General features: G+C 39.8%; 3 protein-coding genes across 6 annotated transcripts; 1 reads left to right on the top strand and 2 right to left on the bottom strand.

Annotated features, from left to right (window-relative positions):
* The first annotated feature begins 1,998 nt into the window (after window positions 1-1,998).
* On the top strand, window positions 1,999-3,755 carry LOC135674303 (GATA transcription factor 5-like). Its single transcript, XM_065184019.1, has 2 exons — window positions 1,999-2,617; window positions 2,703-3,755. Exons 1-2 carry the CDS (start codon window positions 2,330-2,332, stop codon window positions 3,498-3,500), a joined length of 1,086 nt encoding a protein of 361 aa, XP_065040091.1. The 5' UTR covers window positions 1,999-2,329; the 3' UTR covers window positions 3,501-3,755.
* Window positions 3,756-5,198: 1,443 nt separating this feature from the next.
* Window positions 5,199-13,407, bottom strand: LOC135674301 (SH3 domain-containing protein 2-like). The gene is made up of 10 exons (XM_065184018.1): window positions 12,961-13,407; window positions 11,493-11,615; window positions 11,336-11,405; window positions 11,033-11,184; window positions 9,657-9,758; window positions 8,204-8,404; window positions 8,052-8,114; window positions 7,749-7,901; window positions 7,553-7,627; window positions 5,199-5,650 (listed from the first exon to the last, which is right to left on the bottom strand). Exons 1-10 carry the CDS (start codon window positions 13,018-13,020, stop codon window positions 5,534-5,536), a joined length of 1,116 nt encoding a protein of 371 aa, XP_065040090.1. The 5' UTR covers window positions 13,021-13,407; the 3' UTR covers window positions 5,199-5,533.
* A 111-nt stretch (window positions 13,408-13,518) lies between these two features.
* On the bottom strand, window positions 13,519-17,482 carry LOC135674300 (trihelix transcription factor GTL1-like). 4 transcript variants are annotated; one of them, XM_065184015.1, is made up of 3 exons: window positions 16,530-17,480; window positions 14,281-15,811; window positions 13,519-14,189 (listed from the first exon to the last, which is right to left on the bottom strand). In XM_065184015.1, exons 1-3 carry the CDS (start codon window positions 17,393-17,395, stop codon window positions 13,956-13,958), a joined length of 2,631 nt encoding a protein of 876 aa, XP_065040087.1. In that variant the 5' UTR covers window positions 17,396-17,480; the 3' UTR covers window positions 13,519-13,955. The 4 variants fall into 4 exon arrangements, with proteins under 4 accessions (XP_065040087.1, XP_065040086.1, XP_065040089.1 ...); XM_065184014.1 differs by having other exon boundaries at window positions 13,519-14,207; window positions 16,530-17,479; XM_065184017.1 differs by having other exon boundaries at window positions 14,057-14,200; window positions 16,530-17,482.
* Window positions 17,483-24,631: the final 7,149 nt, after the last annotated feature.

Raw genomic sequence — 24,631 nt, forward strand, 5'->3', positions numbered from 1 at the left:
TAGCATTGTCTCAGTTTTCTTCATGCTACGAACTTAGTGTTCTCGGATAAGAACTAAGTTCTTATCTCTCACTTCAAGTCCTCTCATGTGTCTACCCAATATCAACCTTATTAGATTTCTTTCCATCAAGTCTGCTATTAGAGTTTTTTTTTATCCCCATTCAAATATATGATTGTTAATGAAACTTTGATTTTTCAAAATCATGCCTCTAGAAAGTATTGTTCCATGTCGAGCAAAAAGTTCTCGAGCTTTTTCGCATTCTTGGTACTACCATAGTTATGCAACTCGAGTGCTCTCAAGTTTTATGACAAAATAACGTGGGTGTTGTTTCCCCCTATATGAAGAGCCCTTATGAGTAGCACAATCCCTATTGTGATGTCTACTATGAGTAGGTGTTGCATTGACTCTTTGGTATCTTTCATCAAATACTCAACTCGAGACTTGACCATATCGATCCTAGATTGTCTTCTCTTGCAAGTTTTCTACATTAAAGAGTATTCGTTGGTCTTGTTATAGTTCCTCTAAGCTCACTTCAAAAATATTAAACTGATTTCCATATCAATAAGTCTCTCCTTGTGACTCTTGTGCTTTCCAATTGGTGATCCAAATTGTAATTCCTTTGTTAACTTCTCATGTCATCCTCATTGTCGTGCTCCTCTTAAATGGCTACAACAACTTGAGAGCGACTTTACACTTATAGCCACTTGTGGTTGCTTGCGGTAATGGTTCAGCTTCCCCATCTTGTTCAATTTATCACAATGCTTCACCATGGTGAGATTATGAACTTTCATTATTTACTCAATCGTTTATCTACTTTGATCCCAGATGTTATAGATTTAGTTGGAATTACCTAACTCATAGAATAGCCTTGCATTATTTGTCTACAAAGGGTCAGCCTAGATGTAACCTCGCTCAACACTTAAAATACCTATAAATTAATAAATTGATTAGTTTTAAAAACAAATAGTAGATAAATCCCGATATCTCATAAAAAATTAAAGCTTTATAAGCAATTCAGTAAACATTTAGTTCGTAAGAGAGAAAAGAAAAAAATAGAACTTTAGAATATAAACAAATAGTCACAAATCCACAAACAACTACACGATGAGTGATGAGCACATTGACAAAAGTACTCATAGGCTTTACATGCAAATTTATGAATACAATCAATGTTCGACAGTACCCGAAGCCTCCATCCAACCTTATGACACTTGAGAGATTCTAATGTGCTAAGATGATTAATGTTTCATATCATATATTAGCTTGCAAAAATAGACGATAGTCGTAAAAATTAGATTATTTTGAGATAGTTTTGTCCATTTGGTAAATGATCACTTTACCACTCTAAAAATTATTCATATTTATATTTTTCAAGCAAAAATAAATAAAAATAAGATTAAACATGCTATCAAATAAATATATAAGTAAATAAATATAATAAATAATCCTTAACGAAGGTATTGCGAGAGTGTAACGAACTTAGATCCTATCTCTTATTCCATCTTCACATGTACTACGAGAGTGAGTCTTCACATGTACTCATATCCATAAGCATAATTAATCTATCTATTTTTGTACTCTTTGCTAATAAGCTTTGATGAGTATACTAATAACATAATTGTATAATATTTTTTATTCAAAAAATATATATAACATAATTATATAATGTCATTTTATTCAAAAGATTTGTATTCTTATCGAGATGGGATTTGAAGTGATGTTCAACTAAAACACTGCCACGGATTCATCTAGATGCGTGACATGACGTACTTCAGATAATAAACGAGGTCAGATGAATTTTACCTTATGGGAGTAATAAATCATTTTGATACCAACATTTACTTTTTAATATAGTTGATGCATAATTTACATTTACTTGTTCTACTTATTCAATCAATCAGTAATTATAGTCTAACAGCGCTTTGAAGACCACATTGTATTTAAAACCAAATCAGCTGACTCGAGTTCTTTTGGCAAGGATCGATCAATAAAGAGTAGCGTCAAAAGAGACGGACTGTTGGGAATTGATGGGGGCGGCACCCCTTCCTTTTGTTGTCAGGCGTAGAGGCAAAGCATCGAACAGAGGACAGGCGAACGGGAAATGCGGAAGAGATGTAGTAATTGCTGCTGCTGGTAGTAGTGGCAGGGATGAGGCCGGAAGGGATGTACAAACGACAGCGCGCTTGTTTGTAACGCTCACGGGCTTGGGGCGGCCATTCGATGCTCCACCAAACGCTCACCATCTCTTCCTTTTTCTACTCCCTCTTCCTGCCTCTCTTCCTCTCTTTCCCTTTGCCCCCTTTGGTCTTCCCTTGCTCCGGACGTTGGGATGGAGGCCCCGAAGACTTCTTTGCTACAGCAGCAGCAGCCGCAGCAGCAGGGGAGTCACGGGGTTTCGGACGAGGATGTGGCTTGGGCTGTGGGAAATGGGAACTTTTGGGGGGAGGAGTTCTCCGTTGACGACCTCCTTAACCTTGAGTTCATCGAGAACGAGAAGGGAGCAGAGGAGGGGGAGGAAGCGGAGCACAAGGGAACCGAGGACTCCAACTCCGGCTCGCCTTCTCCTTCCTCCTCTTCGTCGCTTTCTTTCCAGCCTCTCTCCGAAATCAGTCTCCCGGTGGGTCCTGTTCTCCATGCCCCCACCAACAGAAGAAAGGAAGATCGATTTTTTGTGACAATTTCTTGTGCTTTGATGTGTTCAGGCGCACGACGCGGAAGAGTTGGAATGGGTTTCTCTCATCATCGACGACTCCCTTCCGGAGTTCTCGTCGTGCCCGGGCGTCGTTCCCTTGCCTTCGGCTCCTCGAAGCCCAGACGAAACGGAGACCCAGGCCGAGAGCCGCCGCGCTTACACCATCGAAGGTGGCTCGTCTGTGAGCCCAACCGTCTGCGTCCTCTCCACCGAAGCCGTGGTGCCGGTCAGGGCCAAGCGGAGCAAGCGCTCCCGGACAGCCGCAGGCTGCTGGTCCGTGTCAAGGCCGCTCCCTTTCGCAGAATCTTCCTCCGACTCGATCACCACCACAACCTCCTCCTCTTGCGCGTCCTCTTTCTCGTCTCCCGCTCTATCTTTCCACCGAGTAACCGACCACATTTCGGCCGCGGGCGAGAGAGGCATCCTCCTTTGCGGCAGCCTGCCACCGGACAAGCAGCAGAAACCCAACAAGCGCGGCCGAAAGCCCAAGTCACCGCCGTCCGCAGCTGCCTCCAACGAGCGTCGCTGCACCCACTGCGGCGCCCAGAAGACGCCGCAGTGGAGGGCCGGCCCGCTCGGCCCCAAGACCCTCTGCAACGCCTGCGGGGTCCGGTTCAAGTCCGGCCGCCTCCTCCCGGAGTACCGCCCGGCGTGCAGCCCCACGTTCGTCAGCCACGTCCACTCTAACTGCCACCGCAAGGTCCTCGAGATGCGCCGGAAAAAGCAGGCAGCGGCGGCTCCGCCTGTCACCCCCTTCTCGACCCGTTCCACTGGCCCGGCCGAGCCGGTTGACTTATACGTTATGTAGTGCTATCCTTCTCGTGTAACGCTTCTTCTACTCAGCTAGCGGTTTAGCTTTCTGTGTCTTTAAGCAAAGGTGGGGAAGGCTCTCTGCAAGACTACAACTGCTTTCTTGTGAGGGCGAAATGGAGATTTAGACATGGATAGGTAGAGTGGTCGATCGATAGATATCATCTCTGTTCGTATGCAGTGGCTTCTATACCGCACCCTGTTGCGGATTGAGCAGAGATGCTTGCTAATGTGATTGGCTCCGTTACTGCTACATCTGCTTCTGCTGGTGCTTTTTTGTTTTGGCTTGTAATGGGTACGTGGGTTCAGCTACTGCTACTACGGCAGCAGCACGTACTTGTTTTACGTGAACAAGTGGACAACATGCGTCTCCTGCTGCCCGTTCCAAGCATCACGTTGATCCCATGACGCAACTTCTCAGCTCATACTCAGAAAGGAGGTGACCCGTCACAGGACACCGATGTTCTGTTGATTGAGTTTTCTTTTATCTGACGGCTCAAAATTTCGTTGGACCATTTTTAGAAAAAATATTTATTATTTTCATGACTTAATTTTGCACAAAAAGAAAAAAATATTTTAACCGTTTAAGAGCTTATTTGACGATTAGAATGTGATCGATGGGTCTGTGGAAGGATGGATGCCTCCTCTGGTCTTTAGTGGGTTTGGTATATGGAGAAATATGGTGGGTGGAGCGGAGCCAAAGGCAACAACCGATCACATCCTCCCAATGTGAAAATAATGAGATGAATAGAAACGCACCAATTCCCACTACAAACATGTGACCGGACACCTCCACCTCCTCAATCATTTGGTGGAATTTAAGAGTTATTCTGTTTTATTTTTCTCCTAATTTTTGCCACTGTTGAACTTTTCATTTTTACTTTTTTATTTAATTGATCTTCTTTTTAGGCCCAACTGGCTTTGCAGAATAGTTGGGACAACAATGTCCGAAGACAAAGTTAAAGTGCGTTTGAGACCATCCTTACTATATTATAAATTTTATTAATAATGTTATTTACGTATTCTATATTTTAAAATATATAACTAACTATATTTTATTTTTTTAAAATAATAAATATGAAGTTCTACCGGTTGACTCATGGGCTGCATGTGATATTGACCGTCCATTGAGTCAATGACGTGAAACCGCCTTTGGGTATCTCTGGAGCTTTAATTGCATCCTCATCAACTGATGAATAATAATAATAATAATAATTGCATAGTGTTCTCTTCTGTTTGAGGAAGCAGTGTTCTGCTTTCGTAAAACCTTTCGAAAAGATGGATGCTGGCGTGCCGTAATAATTGCTGCACCAGACCAAAGTAGTAGAATATAATAAGCATCATCGAGTTTGCCTTGAGATATTTCACGTTTGCATTTCCAAGTCATTCTATGGAATCGGATGTCTTTAGTGATCTGTTTACTACCAGTACTGCTACAGATACTGCTACTACTACTACTATTATTATTATTATTATTATTATTATTACAATCCTTTTTATCAGAAACAAACGAAACACAGAGAGGGGGAGAGTTCAAGAAAGAAACATGGTTTGACAATTTCAGAACTCAAATCTTTATCTTGGTAGAAGACAAGAATCAATCATAGAGTTTAACTGTTTCATCATGTGCCAATATACATCATACACTGTTGGGAGAATCAAAAGCTGAGAATGGTCATAACTCATGAAAAAAAGGTGCAAAAAATTAAAACTCTATTGGGCGCATCGCAACATTATCCATAGTATAAATGTCTTGCGAAGCAAAGACGGTCATGACAACTCAACTTATAGATAAACAAACAACTTTGTTTCCCTGCATAATCCACCTGATTTTGGACAGATACACAATACATAATCATGTAATCAGTTGACAAAATTGGGCATCAAAATTGACAGATGAAACGTAAGGGGGGAAGAACAAAACAATGAACTGAAGATGCAAATATGACTAGGTTTCAGCTTATGGAAGCCCAAACATTGCAACACCTTACAACACCCAGATGAATAGACCGACCTCCCTGAGCAATATTTTTACAGAATTTGAACGATCTTACTTGCGAGCACACGCTCCCGCCTTTCAATGTATACAGAAGGGAACCAACCTGCTTTTCCTTTGCATTCACCTTCCGCCCAACCATTGTTTGATAGCTGTGAATAAATAAACAGATAAATCTGATGGTAATAAATGAAACACATTCACTATGGTATGTATGTTTAAACAACAAGAACATGAAACAAAGGCAGATGTGCATATTGCACTCTCCGTCGACTAGCCAACTACAGTTTTGTTGTCGGAAAGAATGAAAATCTGCGTTTTCTTATGATGACACAGAACATGTTTGGTAACAATGATCCAGTGTTTTGTCTGTTAAGACTAAGTCCAATTTTCTAAAATTTTTGGGAGGAACAACTTTCCACCACAAAATTTGAGGAACAAAAATAGAAAAAAAGGAACAAAAACAGAAAATCTGTGGGAATCTAACGGTATAACTTTCAGATTCACCCACAAGCAGTTAGTTTTAGCTTGTACACATTGGCATTGACTGATAAAAGCATGCAGACAGTGTCAATACAGATACTAGTTATATCTGTGTGCTAATAGTTGATCGATGTCACTCTTATGTAAACTTCATATACTTGTTTCATATGAAAATCAACATACAAATCATCAAAAACTTATAATGGGATCAATTATAAAGCAAAACTTAAGAACAAGGAGGCTACATGAGACAAGTTGACAAGATTCCAAATTCAGCTGTCAACATGATGTCAATGTTTTAGACCTCCAGCCAAATTCTCATACAGGTTATAAACTATGAATGGGAAATTTTTTTAAATAAAATTTTAAATGTATAGTTAGCTAAAAGGTCTACTCTTTTGGGTACAACTTGAGCTCCTACAGCCAAAACTTTTGTGCTTGGGAAGAATTTATAAGAAAAGAAAACCAGAAACTGACAATCTATGCTCAAGGAAAAATACAATTCATCTTAAAGATACAAATATGTCAATGAGCCGATGGTAAGCTTCCAGATAATCTGAGCTCACAAATTAAGGATTCTCATTTTAAATAAAATTATGCTGCAACAAGACCATTAGTTAAGAAAACTTAATTTGAGGACTTTCTATTCATCATGGAAATCTTTAATCCCAATGAACTTTCCACGAACCATCGAAATACCAAGGTTTTTAATTTTGATATGTACCGCCCAGTATGGGCGGTATGTACCGGTCCGAGAGCTTATTGGCACACGAACTGCCCGCTACTAGGCGATACCAAAGTTTTGATCCCGTATCGGGCAATACGGGACTGTATTGGGCGGTAACAGTCAAAATCTGACCGTTATCGACTTGTACCGAGCGGTAACGATCGAAACCGACCGTAATCGATCTGTATCGGGGTTTCAAATGGTTAATTTTACCGTTGGAGGCAACCTAAAGGGTTTTTAAACCCTTTCCTTCCCCTCTCTTTCAATTCTCTTAAACTTTCTCAAACTCTTTTTCAGTTATAATTTCGCTCTTATTCTCATATTTTTATTCTCCTAAACTTAACAAAGCAACGATTTATGGATTTGATCAAATTTAGGAGGCTAATTTGAGAGGTCTACTCTTTTGAGTACAACTTGAGCTCCTGCAGGCAACACTTTTGTCCTTGGGAAGAATTTATAAGAAAAGAAAACCAGAAACTGACAACCTATGCTCAAGGAAAAATGTAATTCATCTTAAAGATACAAATAAGTCAATAAGCCGATGGTAAGCTTCCAGATAATCTGAGCTCACAAATTAAAGATTCTCATTTCAAATAAAATTATGCTGGAACAAGACCATTAGTTAAGAAAACTTAATTTGAGTACTTTCTATTCATCATGGAAATCTTTAATCCCAATGAACTTTCCGCGAACCATCGAAATACCATATTCTTTTTGCACAATTTGCATAGGTAAAAACTAGAGAGACAGGAGGTAAAGAGAGAGAGAGAGAGAGAGAGAGAGAGAGACCCCGCGAAGTCAATGTATAACATGGAAGTAGAAAGCATTTGAAGAACTTCTGTACCTTACGTACAACAACATAGTCGCCAACAGAAAGATTAAGCTCCACATCTGTCTCAGCCTGATATGAATGAATTACCTTGCAGTACAAAGAATATACATATATGCACATAAGTCAGGACAGCAAAGCTTTTCAAACTACCTAATGACTGTTATAACACAACTTCATAAGAAATGGACATATATGTCATTTTAATTACCTCAGCTAAAAAGTATTCCACAGATTCTGTTAATCCATCGACAGTTGAGTTTGTAAACATGCCATTGGCTTCTTCGTATGATGGTGGAGGCGGCATAAAGTTTTCTGAGGCTGGACTTGGAGATGCTTCAATTCTTTGACGCTCAGATAGCATCTATGAATCAAATCCATCAGCAGAGTCAAACAAGTTAGTTTGTTTCTCCACCTAGAAAATTTCTATATACAGCTAATGCATGTATAATGTAAATTTGGCAAGAGAAAGAATATATTGATTTGACTAAACAGCAGTGGCTTTCTAGTGTACCTCTGCTTCAAGTTGTTCAAGAATTTGTAGGACCTTCTGATGGTAAGTGCGCTCTGATTCGACCTGTGGAAGGAAAAATTTGCAAGTTAGAAATGAAGCAAAGAATAGCAACATGAAATCTAGATAATTGGAGGCATAAATAAAGATAATACCATAGCAATAAGCCGCTGTAAGGTTAATCTTTGTTGTTGGGCTTCCACAGCAGTCATTGCTGCAACAGCTTCCTTACCCAATACTGCCATATTAGATTTTAGTTCTTGTAGCTTGGCTTCAGCAGCTTCTAGCTTTGAAATGTTATCACCACTGCCAACAGTTTCTCTTACTTTAATTTGGCGCTTTGAAACTTCAATTGCCTGTTGGGAATCAAGTATATCTTCAAACAAGGGAGTTTTGTAGATAGACTTTCTGGTGTTACAAAAAAATAAACTTTCCGCTTTAAATAACTATAGCTTTAAGTTCATTAAAATACTTAGAGCTTGAAGTTTGTCCATATTAAGATGGAGAATTACAGCACCAAATGAAGGAAAAGGTCTTGAGACAAGGTATATTCAATGAAAACTTCAGCACTAAAATCGCATCCATACGGAGACTCAGTGTGCCTAAAAAACCAACATTTGCCTATTCGATGCCTTCCTGTTAAGATGCTTTTCTCCCAATCACCAAAGAGGCTTATCCTGCCAAGGTGGCCACAACAGTTAAGAAATTGCATGTGGAATATGCAATACACAACCATGGACATCAAATTCGTACCCTAGAATCTTGGTTGCAAGTTGCAAGTTCACAAATTCTTTTAGCCACTTATCTTACATACATCGAGAAAAAAATCATGAAATTGGGTAGGATGAGCATTTTGGCAATTGTTAAGCATACCATTTTCATACCCATTTAAAAAACCTAGTGGTAAGATTTTTGTATTACTAGGTAAGTAAATTGCATATCCATTCTACAAACAGTAGAAGAGGCTCACATATACAATATACAATATGGATTACAATATATATATATATATATATATACCATCCATCCATGTGTTATGGATTTCAAGAGTCTCCAAATGTAGAGGTTGATTGCATAGATACATGTACTGTGACTGTGTCTACTTCGAAGTCCAGTTGGAAAGAGGAAATGTACATGCATAGATACAGTATCTATTATGCACCATTGCATCACTAAATTCCATGGTGCTTAGTTTAGGATTCAAGCAGTGCATAAATACCCCCATGACATCTCTGTAATTGAATATTGAACTGTTAAAAGATAGAAATACTATGTAGATGAAGTCAAATCATATAGTATGACTATTCAAGAGGTATGAGTGATTGCATGCTAGACCTTTCAAAAAGTTACGTACGATAAAGTAATTTAATCAAAGTAAATGCATAATATTTCCATCTCTTTCAAGAAGTTATGTAATTTCATATTTTTGTTGTATATGTATGAAAATAAATCCAATTGAAAAGTGAAAAAATTGGAGATACAAGTTACAATTCATAAAAACAATACAAGTAACTAAAGAAACCAAGGTTGATCAATAGTGATAAATTCACAGGTGTCTACAGAAAACATCCAATAGAAGCATAATCTACCAGTTTGTAACAGGATTACCTGAGCTTCAGCTTCCTGGCGCACCCTATCATATCTTTGGGCAAGGTGTCGAGCATCTTCCAATGGAGCACCCATTACCATGGCTCTTAGTGGTTCTGCAACCTAGAAAGGAAAGTTTTATTCCAGCATAAGATCATTTGACTGGAAGCATCTAGCAATGCACAAATAGTGTCAGACAGCATTGAATTTATATAACCATCACTAATTCTCAGGAACTCCAATATAGAAAGATCTGCAGAACTTACATATGTGCACAACTACAGAAAATGAGAACTAATTGGCAAATGAAGTAAAATGGAAATACCAGTCTAATGAAGTAAAGAGGGATGCTAAGTAGCCAACTCCCTAATGGCTCCAACAATAAGCATTAAGTCACATGTTCATGGTAAATATGAATTTTCTTTCAGTCTCCATCTTCCAAATTCTCAGCTTCTTTTTACTTGTCACTCATTTGGCACTCAAGGAAGAGACCATTAACGTGCACAGAAGCAGGAAATTCAGATATTTTCCATGTTCTGTTGACTCACCTAAAGTTTAATATAAATTCAAACTATTCGTTGTCCTGAATCTTTAGTATATATCATATTTATATACTTTTAATTACCTTTTGAACAGCTTTGGTTGCTAAACAGCTATCTTGCATCTATTTGGCTATTTGTCATTTACAGTTTTTCAAAGACATTGAGGAAGAGAGAGAAAGAGAGTGAGAGAAAAAATAAAAGTGAATTGCATCCAAAACTACAGCATGTACATAATCAAGAAGTACAATCCATTAGGTGAATTAGAGCTACAAATTGAAATTTAGGTTCAACAAGAGTTAAATATATGAAATCCAAATTGAACCAAGGCCTTGCTCATGTTAAAAGGGCATGATGGACAAGAGACCAAATTGGTCATAATTGTAAATACTATGGAGTTAAAGTGATTACAATAAGGATTTACTAGGCACAAGTAAATTAAAAGGCTTTTGGAATAACCTGAAGTCAAAAACCAATAATAAATGAATACAGTAACCATATTTGGCAACATGTCAAATGTGCTCTATAAAAGGTGCAACGTGTGAGCAGGGATAATTTATGCAAGTAGAAACCAACTATGTGCAAGAAACGAAGAAGGCAAAAGTAGTTATTAGAATGGCTAGTGATAACAAGTCAGATGAATAATCATCAGCCAGTTTGCACAATATCGGATGCATATTGACAGTCAACTTTACATCCACCACATAAAGAAAAAGGTAAAAAGCATTACAACTTTAAACAAGAAAGCAAATATTTTTGGACAGAACTGTATCAATTCTATGACCCAATAATTCCGACAAGATTACTAGAAGAGCATGAAAGTATTGTATAACATGGGGAACAAGTGAATCACAAAACCTGGGAACCAAGAGCTTTCAGTAGATTGCCGCGCTCATTCTCCATTTGTGCACGAGCTCTCGCATAACATAAAGCAGCTTTCGATAGTGTATTCCCACTAGTGCAGGTGTTCTCAACACCATATTTCCTACTATCATCAGATAATTTATTGCCTATGCAACGTGGACTTGATTAGAAACAAGATGTATTACTTTAGCTAAAATAGTAGTATGACTATTGTGAAAAATGAACTTTGGCTTTCATGAAAAATAACAATAGATGAACAAGCAGAAGGGAAAACAAACATATAATTAAGAAGACTACCTATTTCAACTTGTTTGGATCCTGTGACGATATATCCTTCCACACCACGCACTATATCCCTTTGAAAATGCTGGAAGAAAATGATCAAGAGGCTTTTACACAAAAAGGTAAGAAAAGACAATGGAGAAGAAGAAAAAAAAAGTAGAGGGCCTTCAACCTTGGCAGCTCGAGTTGATATGTAAAGATTTTCTAATTTTTGGTGCTGCTGATATTCTGCTGCATCTGAAAATATACTATCAGAACTTCCATATCCACCACCTCCAAATTGCTTGAAAACAGCCTGTAGATGCAACAACTGGAATTAAGATGTTGCTTATATCCACAAATATGATTTAATACTTTCAGCAAACATTCCCAATTCATGCAAGTAGATAAATTGCTTATTGTTGAGACATGGAAGAAAGGTGACATATATGTTCAACTTATGAACTAGACCATAGAGAAGTCCAAATAAAATAAATGATGCAGTGACCATGAGTCCGTGTACATCATACTTTGCTAAAGGTGTATTCTTCTGTAATCTGTGATGAACTTGGCTACAATAACAGAATGCGAGACTTTCCTTATGTTTGTAAGTGTAGAAAAAAACATATGATTCTTCTAACATCCAGTGTAACACAATAGCCAACTATAGATAATTTACACAGAGTTTTAGTGATCTAAGAAGAGAAACGGGTATTTGCAAATGAGATAAATCAGGGACACAGTCATGAGTCTCCAAAAGAAAAAGAAACCTAATATGAAATGAAGGTACACAAAGGAAAACTTATGGAATGATGAAAACCTACAAAAAGAGAACAAATAATGTCATCAATTGCCGAGCCCTTGAGAAAATGTCAATATCTAAAAAAGAAGGCAGCTAGGTTGAGCGATCATCAGCAAAAATAGGTCCTAGACTAGTCTAAATAAATGCACAAGCATAATTGCTAAGGTGAATTTTGCAATATAGCACAGACAATAGGAAAGTTTTTGTTGGTCTCCGGGCTCCTGCGTGGAAATAGCAAGAAAGCAACAAAGTATCGTTGGCTATTCTCAGTTACGATCCTAGTGACATCATAAGATCAAGGTAAAACAGATATATGTCTCGTTCTTATAAGATTTAGAATCCCTGCAGAGCACAAAAATTATTCAAACATGAATTTTCCAGATCCAATCAGATTTCCATACTTGGGGGTCTTGGAATCATCCGCTATTCTCATTTAGGGTTATCACCAAAATAATTAACGAGTTGCCATTTTCTTGTAATTTTGAAGTCAGAGAAATCATTGTCCATATCGAGCAAAACACAACAGGATGGGCAGCAAGAAACATCAACCGGAACGTCCCTTGATCGTGATCACGGCTCCCGTCAAATTCAAAAAAGGCTACGAGAATCTAACGCCAAAAAGCTCAACAAAAACGGCCATCCTTCAACAGTGTTTGATCGCGTTAACCATGCAATGTAAACAATTTGGTGAAGAACAAATCAACCCCCAAAAAGTAACCTTCTCGAGATTCGCCAATCGGCGCCCTAGATATAGCAAATCAGCTTGAATCGAAACGCAAGCGAGACGAACCAAAGCCAGAACGCCAGACGGCAACAACGAGAGGGGGAGATGAAGAAAGATCCAGGAAGCGTGGATTACCTGCTGCTGCCTGGCGACCTGCTCCCTGAATTTGGAGGCCTGCTTCCTAATAGCCTCCATCCAACACCACGGAGGCGAGCGCCCAAGAAATGGCCCGGAAGTCGATCAAAATCTACACCACGGATGCAGAGGCGGAGGAAGACGAGGAGGAAGAGAGGGGGGCCGAGATCGGAAGCTTATTTTTATTTGTTGGGCAGTTCTAAATCGAATCGGGTTTTATTTAGGCAACGGTAAGTATAGAATTGAATTCAAACATAATAAGAGCCAAATTGGATCATGCGAAGCACAAATTTCTACTTCTCCTTTGGTGTGCTTTGCATATAAGGCCTGTCTCATGCTGGGCCACAACTCAGTGGCGTACGGGTCGACCCAACGCGACATGAGTCCTAACTCGGAGCTGCGTTCTCGGACTCGGGCCTCATTGACTAAGCTCGATTCTTGGTGAATTAGGCTAGCTTGGGTAGCCACATAAGCATTCCTGGGGTCTGCTGCAATCACCGTAACTTGTTTAACTCACACTGTAAGGTGATTACATGAATGATATTTAAGGGGAAAAGCTTTAAAAAATGACTTTATTCATAAAGTATGCCGAGGGGATTACAGAGACAATCCAGACTGAACAATAATGACAGTAAAAGGAAATATACATCTTAAGAGTGCAAACTACCATCAGGAAACCTCTTCTGTAGTTGTGGAAGAGAGTACAGAAAGGGAGATCGAGATGCATGCAGAGGCAGTGTGTGTGGATGTACGACCAGTTTCTTCAGCACTCCCCGCCCCCGGTGCCGAATTCGCTGCCTGTGTTCTCGTAAGAGCTGCTTGCTTAAACTTATTACTGCGTTCGGCCGGGAGAAAGGATTGTTATTCCACAACAAATCAATGAATAGCTAAGGACTGTAGAACTCTGATATATCGAACCACTGAGGAGGTAGTATTTGTGATGTTAAGATGCAGATGGCAAGGTGTGGACGTGCATGGCGGTACTTGACGAAAGGCTACTGAACCATGGCCAAGAAGGTGCCTGATGCAGTCGCTGTAGCTGCCGCTGTCGTTGCAATCGCGGTGTCGCCGCTGGGTATCTGCCGCTGGAACTGTAATTTGTACTGCACCTCATCCTCGTCGTCCTCGTCCTCGTAGTCGTCATCTTGGTCCAGATTATCGCTGCTGGGCTTGTCCATCTTGTAGTGTTCATCCATCACGGCCGGCGGGTGCCTTTGCTCCGTCGGTACCTTCACAACGTCTTCTGGCTTCAAACCCAATGGTATCTGAAATTATTACTGAATCGTGTATGATTAGCAATAGGAATGAAGCCTTTCTTACCTTCATCGTTCCTTCTTGATCAGGGAAGCTCGGTGGCTGTTGTCCATTTCTCGTTTGCACTTGTACAACTGTGGACCCTCCTCCAGCCTCAGGATTCCCACCACTTATGTTGTTCTTGTTGTTGTCGCCATTCTGGCCTTCGGCCACAGCCGGATGCCGCTGCTGCTGCTGTCCTAGTGGGCTGGGATTGGTGTCTTGCTCCTGTTTCTGTTGACCGACCGCACTGCTGCCGCCACCAGGATCGCCTGCGGCGATGTCACTACCTAGCGTTTTCTTACGATAGAGTGCCTCAAGTTCGTGGAAGTAGGGGCAGGACTTCGAGTCCTCCGGCCGCTTCTTGTTGCTGTCCTTCACCTTCTTGAAGTACTTGTTGATGTTTTCCCACTTCTCCTTGCATCTCTTGGCGCTACGGTTGTACCCTAGCCGATGCATTCCGGCGGAGATATCCTCCCAAAGCGGACCCTTGGGCCCAGCCTCCTGGTACCTCGACCCGAGCCCGCTCCGAAGCTTAATTAACGCGTGTACCTCCTCCTTGGGCCACCTCGAGGACGACACTGGCTCGAAGCAATGACCCTCTTCGGGCTCCGAGCTGACGGTCACCCGCTGCGTCGCCGTGACGTCGGTTTTTGGCGTGTGATGCCGATCCCCTTGCTTCTGCTGGTGTTCCTGTTGCTGCTGAGGTGGTGGCTGTGGCGGGGGCGGAGCGTGCGACGGCGGCAGAGGGAGTGGTGTGAGGGAGATGGCAGCGGCACTGGCCGGAACGGCAGACGATGATGTGACAGGTTGGCCGCTGATCTTTTGAAGGTAGGAAATGACCGCAGTGTCTCGGGACGCCGCCATAGCGCGCTCTTGGGAAAGCAACTCCTGCTCTCGGCTGAGTCGCGCCATCTCCTGCAGCCGCCACGCGTCCTCTCGGATCAACCTGTCCTGCTCTCTTTTCTCGATCGCCTCCAAGAATCGTTGCTGCATGGCCTCCTGCCGCTCCATCACCTGCCGCATCAGGCCCTGGAAGAAGGTCATCATCTGCTGTCTGGCCCTCGACCCCCCACTGCGCTTCCTCTTCCGTCCTTCCCGACTCTCGCCGGCATCTTCCGTCTCCTCGTCGTCGGACTCCGACGACGAAGAGGAGGTCGAATCTGACGAGAAGCTGATCCCCGCTGCAGCCAAACTCGAGTTCGCTTGTGGTCCAAGGTCAGGTACGACCCAAGATGGCGTCGCGACGGGCGGTGGGGCCGCGGCGGAGACAGACGAAGCTTGGACTCTAGTAGCTGGGGGGCCCGCCGGGGCGGTGGTGAAGCTAATCTGGGCTGGGGAGGTGGTAGTGAGAAGCATGGCAGGTGTCACGGTGGGCGTGGTGGCGCCGCCTCCACCGCTGCTGTGGAGAGCCTCGAGCTGGTTAAAGAAGCGGTAGGTCTTGCCGTCCTGGCGGCCGGCTCGGCCGTCCTTGGTGCGCTTGTAGTACTTATGTACGTTCTCGAACTTCTCCTTGCACTTCTTCGCGCTCCTCTTGTAGCCCAACTCCGCTAGCTTCCTGCCAACCAAAACCCACAGCAAGAGGAGGATAAAATGAGAAAGGAGTACTAAACAACAGCTAGAAGAGGCTATGCGTTAACACCCAAAGATTTTGACCATCATGACTTCAATCAACGAATTAGATAAGAAGAAAAGAGCTCCAAGGAATAGGTGGGGAGAACAAAAACTAAAACAAACAATAGATGCGCCTCGATGGCTGCACTGAGCTGATCGGAGTGCATGCGTTTTGCATTAGTCGTCATCGGCCGGTGTTCTAAAACTGCTCTCACAAGTTAGCTCGGGATCGATGCAGGGGTGGTTCCTCCCCCTAGTACTCAGATACATTAACGAGAAAGAGAGAAGAAGGCATGAGTTGGGGAAAACACCGCGCCCCCCTTCCCCCCCCCCCCCCCCCTCCCCACCCATCTCTCTCTCTCTCTCTCTCTCTCTCTCTCTCTCTCTCTCTCAGTTTCCTACTGAGGCAAAACCTGAAGCCTTACATCAGTGCTACAGTGGAATCCGTGGTACGAAACTGAGAGCTGTCTCTAAGAATTCTGCACCCGAAGCTGGTGAACTAGATCCCAAGAAAACCGTCGAAGACTCTCCGGAGGTCAGTGATCTCTCTTTTCACGGGACACGGGCAGCATCACACGAGGAGGAGGAGGAGGGGGGAGGAGTTTAAGACACCGCATTTTGAAGGAAGGTACGCAGCGGTGTGAATTGAATGTGGCTTTTACCTGGAGACTTCTTCCCAGAGAGGACCCTTAAAGGTGGCGTCTCGAAAAGCGGCGTCCATCTCGGAGCGGATCTTGAGCAGCGCGAGCGTCTCCTGCCGCGGCCAGCGGCTCCCGGGCGTCCCACCGCGCTCGGCCTCGTAGCCGACGGTGATAGCCTCATCGTCGTGAAAGCCCCCGGCCACGGCGGGGGCCAACTCATCGAAATTGGCTGCATCCGTGGGTGCCGGGGGCCGACGATTGACGAGCGCCGGCGCGGTCTCCACCAGCTGCGACGACGGCTGCGGCGGCGGATGGAGGGGGCCGGCGCCGGGGATTTGGAGCACGTGAGCCGGGGGGCTGGCCCCCGAGGGCGCGAATGGGGCCATATCGGCACCGAATTGGGACCCGCCCTGCTGCTGCAGCTGCGGCGGCGGCTGCTGCTGTTGCTGTGGTTGCTGCTGCATGGCGCTGCAAATTGTTTCCCCTTTCAGCTCTCGACAACGCCTTTTTGGGCAGTTACTACAAGTTCTTCTATTACTAGTGTTGCCAACTGAACTCCCTCTTCCTCTCTGCCCCTCCCTCAGTGGGGCAAGAGATAGAGAAGAGGAGGTACTGGCGGTGGGGATTGCAGGAATCAGTACATGGAGCGAAAACAATAAAAACGAGAGCTTGCAGAAGAGAAAGAAAGGTCGAGAGAAGAGGCAAAGGGAGGGTGTAGGCAAAGCAAAAAAAAAACCAAGAAAAAGACTGCTAAAACACCATATATATGAGATGCACAGATGATATGTAACAAGGAAGGAATAGTAAAGAAACGAGGTCAGGGTGGAGGTAGCAGAAGAGAAGATGGATGATGATGATGACGATGGTGATGGGAAATGACAAAACATAATGAGATGCTGCGCTGTCAGAGGCTTACTTTGCTTTGCTGCCTAACAATAGTTAAAACCCAAAGGTGGTGCGACTTGAGGCAGCGAGGGAGGGGAGGAGAGTTGTAAGACAAGATTTGCAGGCTTTATGAACTATTAGTATAGCACATCGGTAACAATATATTAATTAGCCGCAGAGCTTGAAATGGATGGGATTGATAGTTGATAGAGACCACATTACGTTGTACTGTCATCTTTATGCGAGGAGGGTTATAATAAGGGGCTGTGGTAATAAGATGAGGTGGTAGGAAGAAGTGGAGAGTAGGCAAGGCATATGGGCACACATCGCCACAGCTGTACATGGGACCCACAAGGGAGCTTAGAACGTGCCGGGCAATTATGGCATCATGTCACGTTACGACTCTCTCTCTCTCTCTCTCTCTCTCTCTCTCTCTCGCCCACTGTTCTCGCTATGAAACAGCCAAGCCATTCTTTATGCTAAAGTTAGAGAGAGAGAGAGAGAGAGAGAGGCTCTTCACCTCCTACTTGGATCAGTTGTGCCCATAAGATTGAGTTTATATACGAAAGAGAGGAATCTATGGTTCATGCGCGACACCGATCCCTCCCATATGATCGATCGATCCCCCGATCTGAACTCCAAGGTTGAGGAATTCAAATGCAAGTCTTACATTAATGACTTCCTCCCCCACAAAGGAGAGATCTCCGAAAGCATGGAAGGGACCTATTCATATGCATTCCGCTTTTGAATTGCTTATGAGTATTGGAGGCAGTATTTTTGGGGAATAAGAATTCTTGATATGGAAATGATTTTTTTTAAAAAAAAATCATCAAAAATTATGATCTGATTATTCTTAGCTATATGTGTTTTGTTAGGAGAGTAATTCAGGTAAACAAAATTATTGATATTTCTGAGTTTCTGTTTAATGGGTTAAGAAAGAGTTAAGAAAATGCATGAATGAAGATTTTTGAAGCTTAAGTGAAAGGATGTATAAAGAAATATATCCTTAAGTTGTGATTAACTCGATGATACTTATAATTGATCTCATATGATCAAAATGTTAATCTTAATTAATAAGATATTTACGAAAATTTGTTGTGTAAAGAATTTAATTTTCTATAAGACTTAGATAATAAATGTCTAACCATATAATATTATGTTCAGTACCAATTGGATTTATATTTTGCTTGAATTGTTCTTTCGATATATGTCAAACAAAGTGTTCTCACCAATGGGATTGGCCATTGTCCGATTTGATAGTATGTTAATCACGTAGTTCGAATTTTAGCAGGCAAGCATCGAGTTTGACAAATTGGATTCATCCTGAAACATTTATAATCTTATGATAATTCTTATAAAACCAATAATAATCTTTGTTGCTCCACGATTTGACCACGAAGATTGAGTCATCAAAATTATCTTTTTGCTTAAAAGGTAAAATATGATGTTTCATCAATTCTCCTTAAATCCTCTATGCATCAAAAGACAAAATGATTATTTTGCTTTGAAATTTTAAATCAAGTCAAAGCAAATCAAGCATGAATAAACTTTTTTTTTAATATATATATATATATATATATATATATATATATATATATATATTGCCATATATTATCTTTAATGAGAATATAAAAACAAATCCAACCAAATCTAAATCATCTTAAGAAAATATTATATTCGATTTTACATAGATTCATTGACTCCGTAATTCATAGCTGATAGATGTGGTCGTACGATAGCTAAGAGACGACCAACCACCGTCGAATCTTAATCAAAAAGAGGTCATCAAAGAAATTTTTGAATGTAAATTTGTTAGTATTAAATTCCATCACTCGAATCCGATCGAAATGAAATTAATGGATTTTCTGATTCGATTTAACTGGTCATAATGTTCGACAAACTCAGTCGAATACTATTTGGATTATAAATTCGATTATTAATATTATAATGTGAGTTAAATATTATAAATACTATTGGGATAATGAATGAGTCATATATTGTAGTAGTTCGAATCCATCTTAAATAGAACCCGATCGATAGACATCCTAATCCTCCGATTAAAATAGATCAGATGGTTGGGAAGCTTGGAAAACGGTGGGCCAGTAGCACGGGGAGGGGAGGGGAACCAGCTTTAACCCGGTGTCGGGATGGTGGGGGACCTACCATGTGGAGAGTGGGCCGGGGGGGGTGGGGTGGGGACGTGGGTAGTGGTGTTCGGGGACCACGAGCTGAAGTCCTGCGTTTGAATTTCGGTGGCCTTCCGGCACGGAAATGTGAGCCAGAAGCGATGCGTCGGTGTGTGGGTAGGGCAGTGAGACGAGGGCCGGCTCGGGATTCCTCCACCCGTGCGTGGCTAATGGTCCCAAACCTTCGTTATTGCTATCTTGGCTGGATTGGCATGTGAGATATTTCTTCTTCTTTTTTTTCTAATTTTAAGAGACGAAGATGAGATCTGATCAAGGTTTCTACTAAGTTGATTTTTTTTTTGTTTTTTAGTATGGATCATCGATCCCCTGGTTAAGTGAGTCAGAGTATATTATCAATATGGTATATCACTAGTGTTGAGGATAAATATCGTTGACATTTCCGACATCACTTTGTTTCGTATGCGTAAAGTCATTCGAGGTAGAAAGCATTTCCTTGTGAGATAAAAACATTATACTCTCGAGGTAAAAATACCGTTCTTCCGAGGGTGTTATTTGCATAAAGACTAAAATCGATAGAGACTTTTTAAGTCGATTCTTCCGAGATTAATTATTATGGATCTATGTTCTTGATTTCAGTGCATCTCTGAAGTTGATGGTCTATTTTTATGTCACACATTTAAGAGATAAAATATTACAAATACCCCCTTAGACTTTTATCCATGTAACAACTATTATCCATGCAACAAGTGTGTGATAGGTAGTATGAATCTTTTTCTCTCGTGGATCTTATGTGACACTTGTATGACGGACGATGACTCACTAATTGTATATTCTTTATCGATAAATATAATAATATTTTAGGTATTAAGATCTCATTCAATAAATTTAAGTGTTAGATTCACTTATCAAAATTTAAGTATTTAATGTTTAAGATATTGGTCTAGGGATGTTTAGATTTTAAAATCTTATGGTATAAAATTTTAAAATAATGTATGTATGTGTGTTTTTTCTAAGAGACTAATGCAGTATTGATAGTTTTTTTTTATCTCAGTGGTTATTTTCAAAATATTTGACTCTTATAAAATTTTAATATTAATATATTTGATTTATCAAAGTTAATGATCCAAAAATTAATTCAATTAATCTTGTAGACAAAATTTTGACATTACCCTTTGGTTAAAAAAAATAGATCTTCAACATAACTGAGTCAAACATATTATTAGCAAATTAATGTTTGAAAAGTAACTCACACCGCATTCATAATGCTAATTTCTGATTCTTAATCCACCCAAGGCATGCATTATATCCCTCTCGCATGGGTGGACATTAAATTCGATGGTGAAGTTGCAGAGGCGAGAGAGAGAGAGAGAGAGTACTGTCGCAAGAGGGCAAGATGAGTTGAACCTCTTTCGACCCATGGGTTGGTCCCCATAAAGAAGACCAACACGCCTTGTTTTCCTATGTTTCTATCACATTTTTATAAAGGAACATTAGGTTGCTGACAACTAAAAACGCCTACAAATAATTGCAAGATGAATGTGTCTAAAAATGGCTACACTTAAAACTATAACTAAATTAAAAATATTTTTTAGGATAAAAAGAGAGCTACAATATGTAAATAAATAATATCGAAAGTATTTTTTTTTATTTTTTCGATAAAATAATTTATTTTATTAAGAAATAAGACGATTATTATAACATCAACACACAAACAAGAAAAAAAAATCAGGTCATTAATCCATCCATAAAATAATTTTATAAAAATCATAAATTTAGCCAATCAGTTTGCGCACCGATTATCTTCGCCAATTATGCATATATGACATGTGTTATTTAAGATCACAAGTATAATTGAAGTATGTACGCACATTTTTGATGATCTACTTACCTACACTGGTGAATTATTTATTAGAATACCTCCAAATGAAGCATAAGTGACACTATAGCTAATCATTCATCTTCTGTTCCATGATTTGGACCAATGTCTCTCCCATGCCAATCCAAATATACGAAGGCATGTCAACCTACCATTATTAATTCATTGATTTGGGAACGAATTGAAATATTAGTAGAATCCAAGCTCATATTATTTCAACACAGCATCGAACTATATATCGTACACACATTGTTCAGTACTAGTAACTCGATGTGGGTCAGTACAAAACGGAAGGCAATGCACACAACGTTAGATGTGATTTAAGATCCCATCTCGTTGTATTATAATCCAATGTTGTACTCCTTAAGACACGAAGTTTCTCTTTACAAGTAGAAGTAATTTAATTTAAGAGAAAGGCATAATTTGATTTCATAATTGCTAAAAAATACCTCTCTCTCTCTCTCTCTCTCTATATATATATATATATCTTTAAATGAGAATCTGGATTAATCTCTCACTTCTGTCTTGGCTAGGAATGTGATTTTGTCTTAAGATATTAATTACATAATTTTTAAAATTTTATTTTAATATTTTTATTAATTTTTAATCTTGGTTGTTAAGCTAATATGGCAGATTTCAAGTTTCATGAGTGAACAATATCATGGATTCTTAAAAAGACTTAATATTCAAAAATTTATTTAAACTTATATTAACAATTTGATGCTATGGACTAAGGGTCGAAAGGCTTAATCATGTCCCCAAGGTGTGCGATCGTCTTGGAAAGTCCTTTTCGAAGAAGTGAGAAGTTTGAATGGGATTCGACGAGGGGTGGTTTCGAGATGGCCTCCGAACTTCTATGGCTATGTTGAGAAGGGTCTTGCATGAGCTCGATCTCTCTAGCATCCTACACCATACGTTAGTGTTGGGAGTGGTGGGAGAAGATTTTTCGATGTGACCCCTTAGACGTTAAAATTAGTATTTAGTAGGGATTGTAGCTCTTCTTTTGGGGGTTCAAAGTCCAATCATTATTTGAGCATCGAGGACCCTTTTTATACTTGCAAAACTGACGGGATGGGATCATGGACAATTACTCATTATAGCTCCCATCGGTGCCGGTCAACTTGTATAATCTTCCGTGGCATGGCATCGAGTGGTACAACCCCCTACGACATTGCCTAATAGAGGATAACCAAGGTGATTGTCCCTAATCATTTTTCACGTTGAGTAGATGTCTCATTGTCTTTCACGTCAACTCGTTGATGGCTACAATTGATATGTTATTATTAGTATTAAAATATTTCCTATCAACTTAAAAGAATTACCGATTAATATCAATATAAACTATCTGCCGTGGAGTTAGGTAGGAATATAAAAAATATGCAAAAATATATATATCATGTCTCAGATGCAATCACATTAATATAAAATTTAAGATAGCATTAGAGTAAAAAGATGATGTGTTAAATGACTTATCGAAGAAATCCACGTGAGAAACTAATATTAAGAATATATATATATATATATATATATATATATATATATATATATAATATTAACCTCTTAGCTATCCACGTGAAGATGAACATTAAGATTATAAAATTTTAAATATTTTATAAAAATATAAATAAATCTTGTTACCGATACTTAAATGTTGCTCACTAAGCTCCTTTGACGCCTTGCTAAACCACGAAAAAGGTATTTGTGTGTATAAAGTCCACAAACAAGGTATGGAGTGAAAAACAAATCACTTTGTCTGCATCATTTGAGGGTGAAGAACGGGCGATTTCTTTAGATAACATTTATATTTTAGGTTTTCTTAATCGATATTTTTTTATATCTTTAAAATAGTTTTTTTTTAATTTTTTTAAAAATATTTAAATTATCCTTCAATTTTTTTTGTTTGTTATAATATTTTTGCTTATCATAACAAAAATATTATAGATGAATCAAATGAAATTAGAGCACACCGGAAACCATCAGATATATCACATCATGATTCAAATAGATATTTATAATAATTTAAGAATGATATCACCCAAATAAAAATAAAAATTAATTTATTAAAATATTTTGATCATCATAATAAAAAAATATTATAAACGATCCAAATGAACCCTTAACCTCGACCAAACTGGCTACAAAGTGTAAGGCTATGATATTTGAACAGTGTATAAGCAACAACAAAAGATGTTTTTTAATATCTTAATAAAAATATTATAAATATTATTAAAAATATTATAAATGAACCAAATAAAAATAATATTACAGTTTCAAACTAGATGAGAAAATTTTTTAAAAGTATTTTAAATATTTTTAAATTAAAACTGTTATTTAAAAATACTTAAAATATTATTCAAAAATTTTTAAAAATATTATTTAAAAATAAAAAGCATAGATTGAGAAATACTTAAAATATGAATATTTTTATAAAAAAAACCGTTCCATAAAAAATGATAAAAAGGCATTATTTTTTATTTTTATTTTTATTTTTTGTGGGTTTAAGAGGAGATCGGTGACAGTCGACCGGGACGTGACCTCGGTTCTCAAAGTGTGTGTCACCATACGGGTAGCGTGATCGTGTAGGAACGGAGACGGAGATGGAAACGGACGTGGCCTAGCGTGATCGTGTAGGAACGGAGACGGAGATGGAAACGGACGTGGCCAATCATAGGCCAATCAATCACTGAAACAGACTTACGCTGCTGTGGACGTGGCCAATCATAGTCCAATCACCCGAACAGATTTAAGCTGCTGCTGCCACCGCCATCACTGCGGGATTAGACGATCCATCCAACTCATATGCCCTGTGTCAACTGTCCTGCATTGTACTCTGTACAACCATTCTAACTTACATGCAGAGTTTTCACATCAATGCATGACTCTCAAACCATCCATCCAAATCTGTTCCCGTCAGTCCACATAATCTCTATATTAGCATCAAATCTCAATCGAATATATTCTACTAACAATCCCGTAAGTATTTTGCATCAATATTAACATCAGTCTGGATAAATATTCTATTTATTCATAAAATTAAAAAAAAAAATTATTTCAATATTGATCACATGGAGAAAAAAAATCACTTTAAGGATCGTCTCATGTAAATTCTCCTCGAGCTTAATAAATTACAGTAGAATCATACTTAGATCGAGAATGGAACTAAATACATCGTGGAGGAAGCTATTCTTTTCTAATTTAGGTTTAAAAAAAGATGA

Source organism: Musa acuminata, chromosome BXJ1-5, assembly GCF_036884655.1.
Source record: "Musa acuminata AAA Group cultivar baxijiao chromosome BXJ1-5, Cavendish_Baxijiao_AAA, whole genome shotgun sequence".
Lineage (NCBI taxonomy): Eukaryota > Viridiplantae > Streptophyta > Magnoliopsida > Zingiberales > Musaceae > Musa > Musa acuminata.

Coding starts and splice junctions, on each gene's coding strand:
- LOC135674300 (XM_065184014.1), bottom strand. CDS start 17,395: ATGTTTTGTCATTTCCCATCACCATCGTCATCATCATCATCCATCTTC. Junction 15,812..16,529: donor CTCTGGGAAGAAGTCTCCAG/GTAAAAGCCACA, acceptor TTTGGTTGGCAG/GAAGCTAGCGGAGTTGGGCT. Junction 14,208..14,280: donor ATCAAGAAGGAACGATGAAG/GTAAGAAAGGCT, acceptor TTGGGTTTGAAG/CCAGAAGACGTTGTGAAGGT.
- LOC135674301 (XM_065184018.1), bottom strand. CDS start 13,020: ATGGAGGCTATTAGGAAGCAGGCCTCCAAATTCAGGGAGCAGGTCGCC. Junction 8,405..9,656: donor GCCAGGAAGCTGAAGCTCAG/GTAATCCTGTTA, acceptor GATTCCCAACAG/GCAATTGAAGTTTCAAAGCG. Junction 7,902..8,051: donor TTGAACAACTTGAAGCAGAG/GTACACTAGAAA, acceptor TTTGATTCATAG/ATGCTATCTGAGCGTCAAAG.
- LOC135674303 (XM_065184019.1), top strand. CDS start 2,330: ATGGAGGCCCCGAAGACTTCTTTGCTACAGCAGCAGCAGCCGCAGCAG. Junction 2,618..2,702: donor TCTCCGAAATCAGTCTCCCG/GTGGGTCCTGTT, acceptor TGATGTGTTCAG/GCGCACGACGCGGAAGAGTT.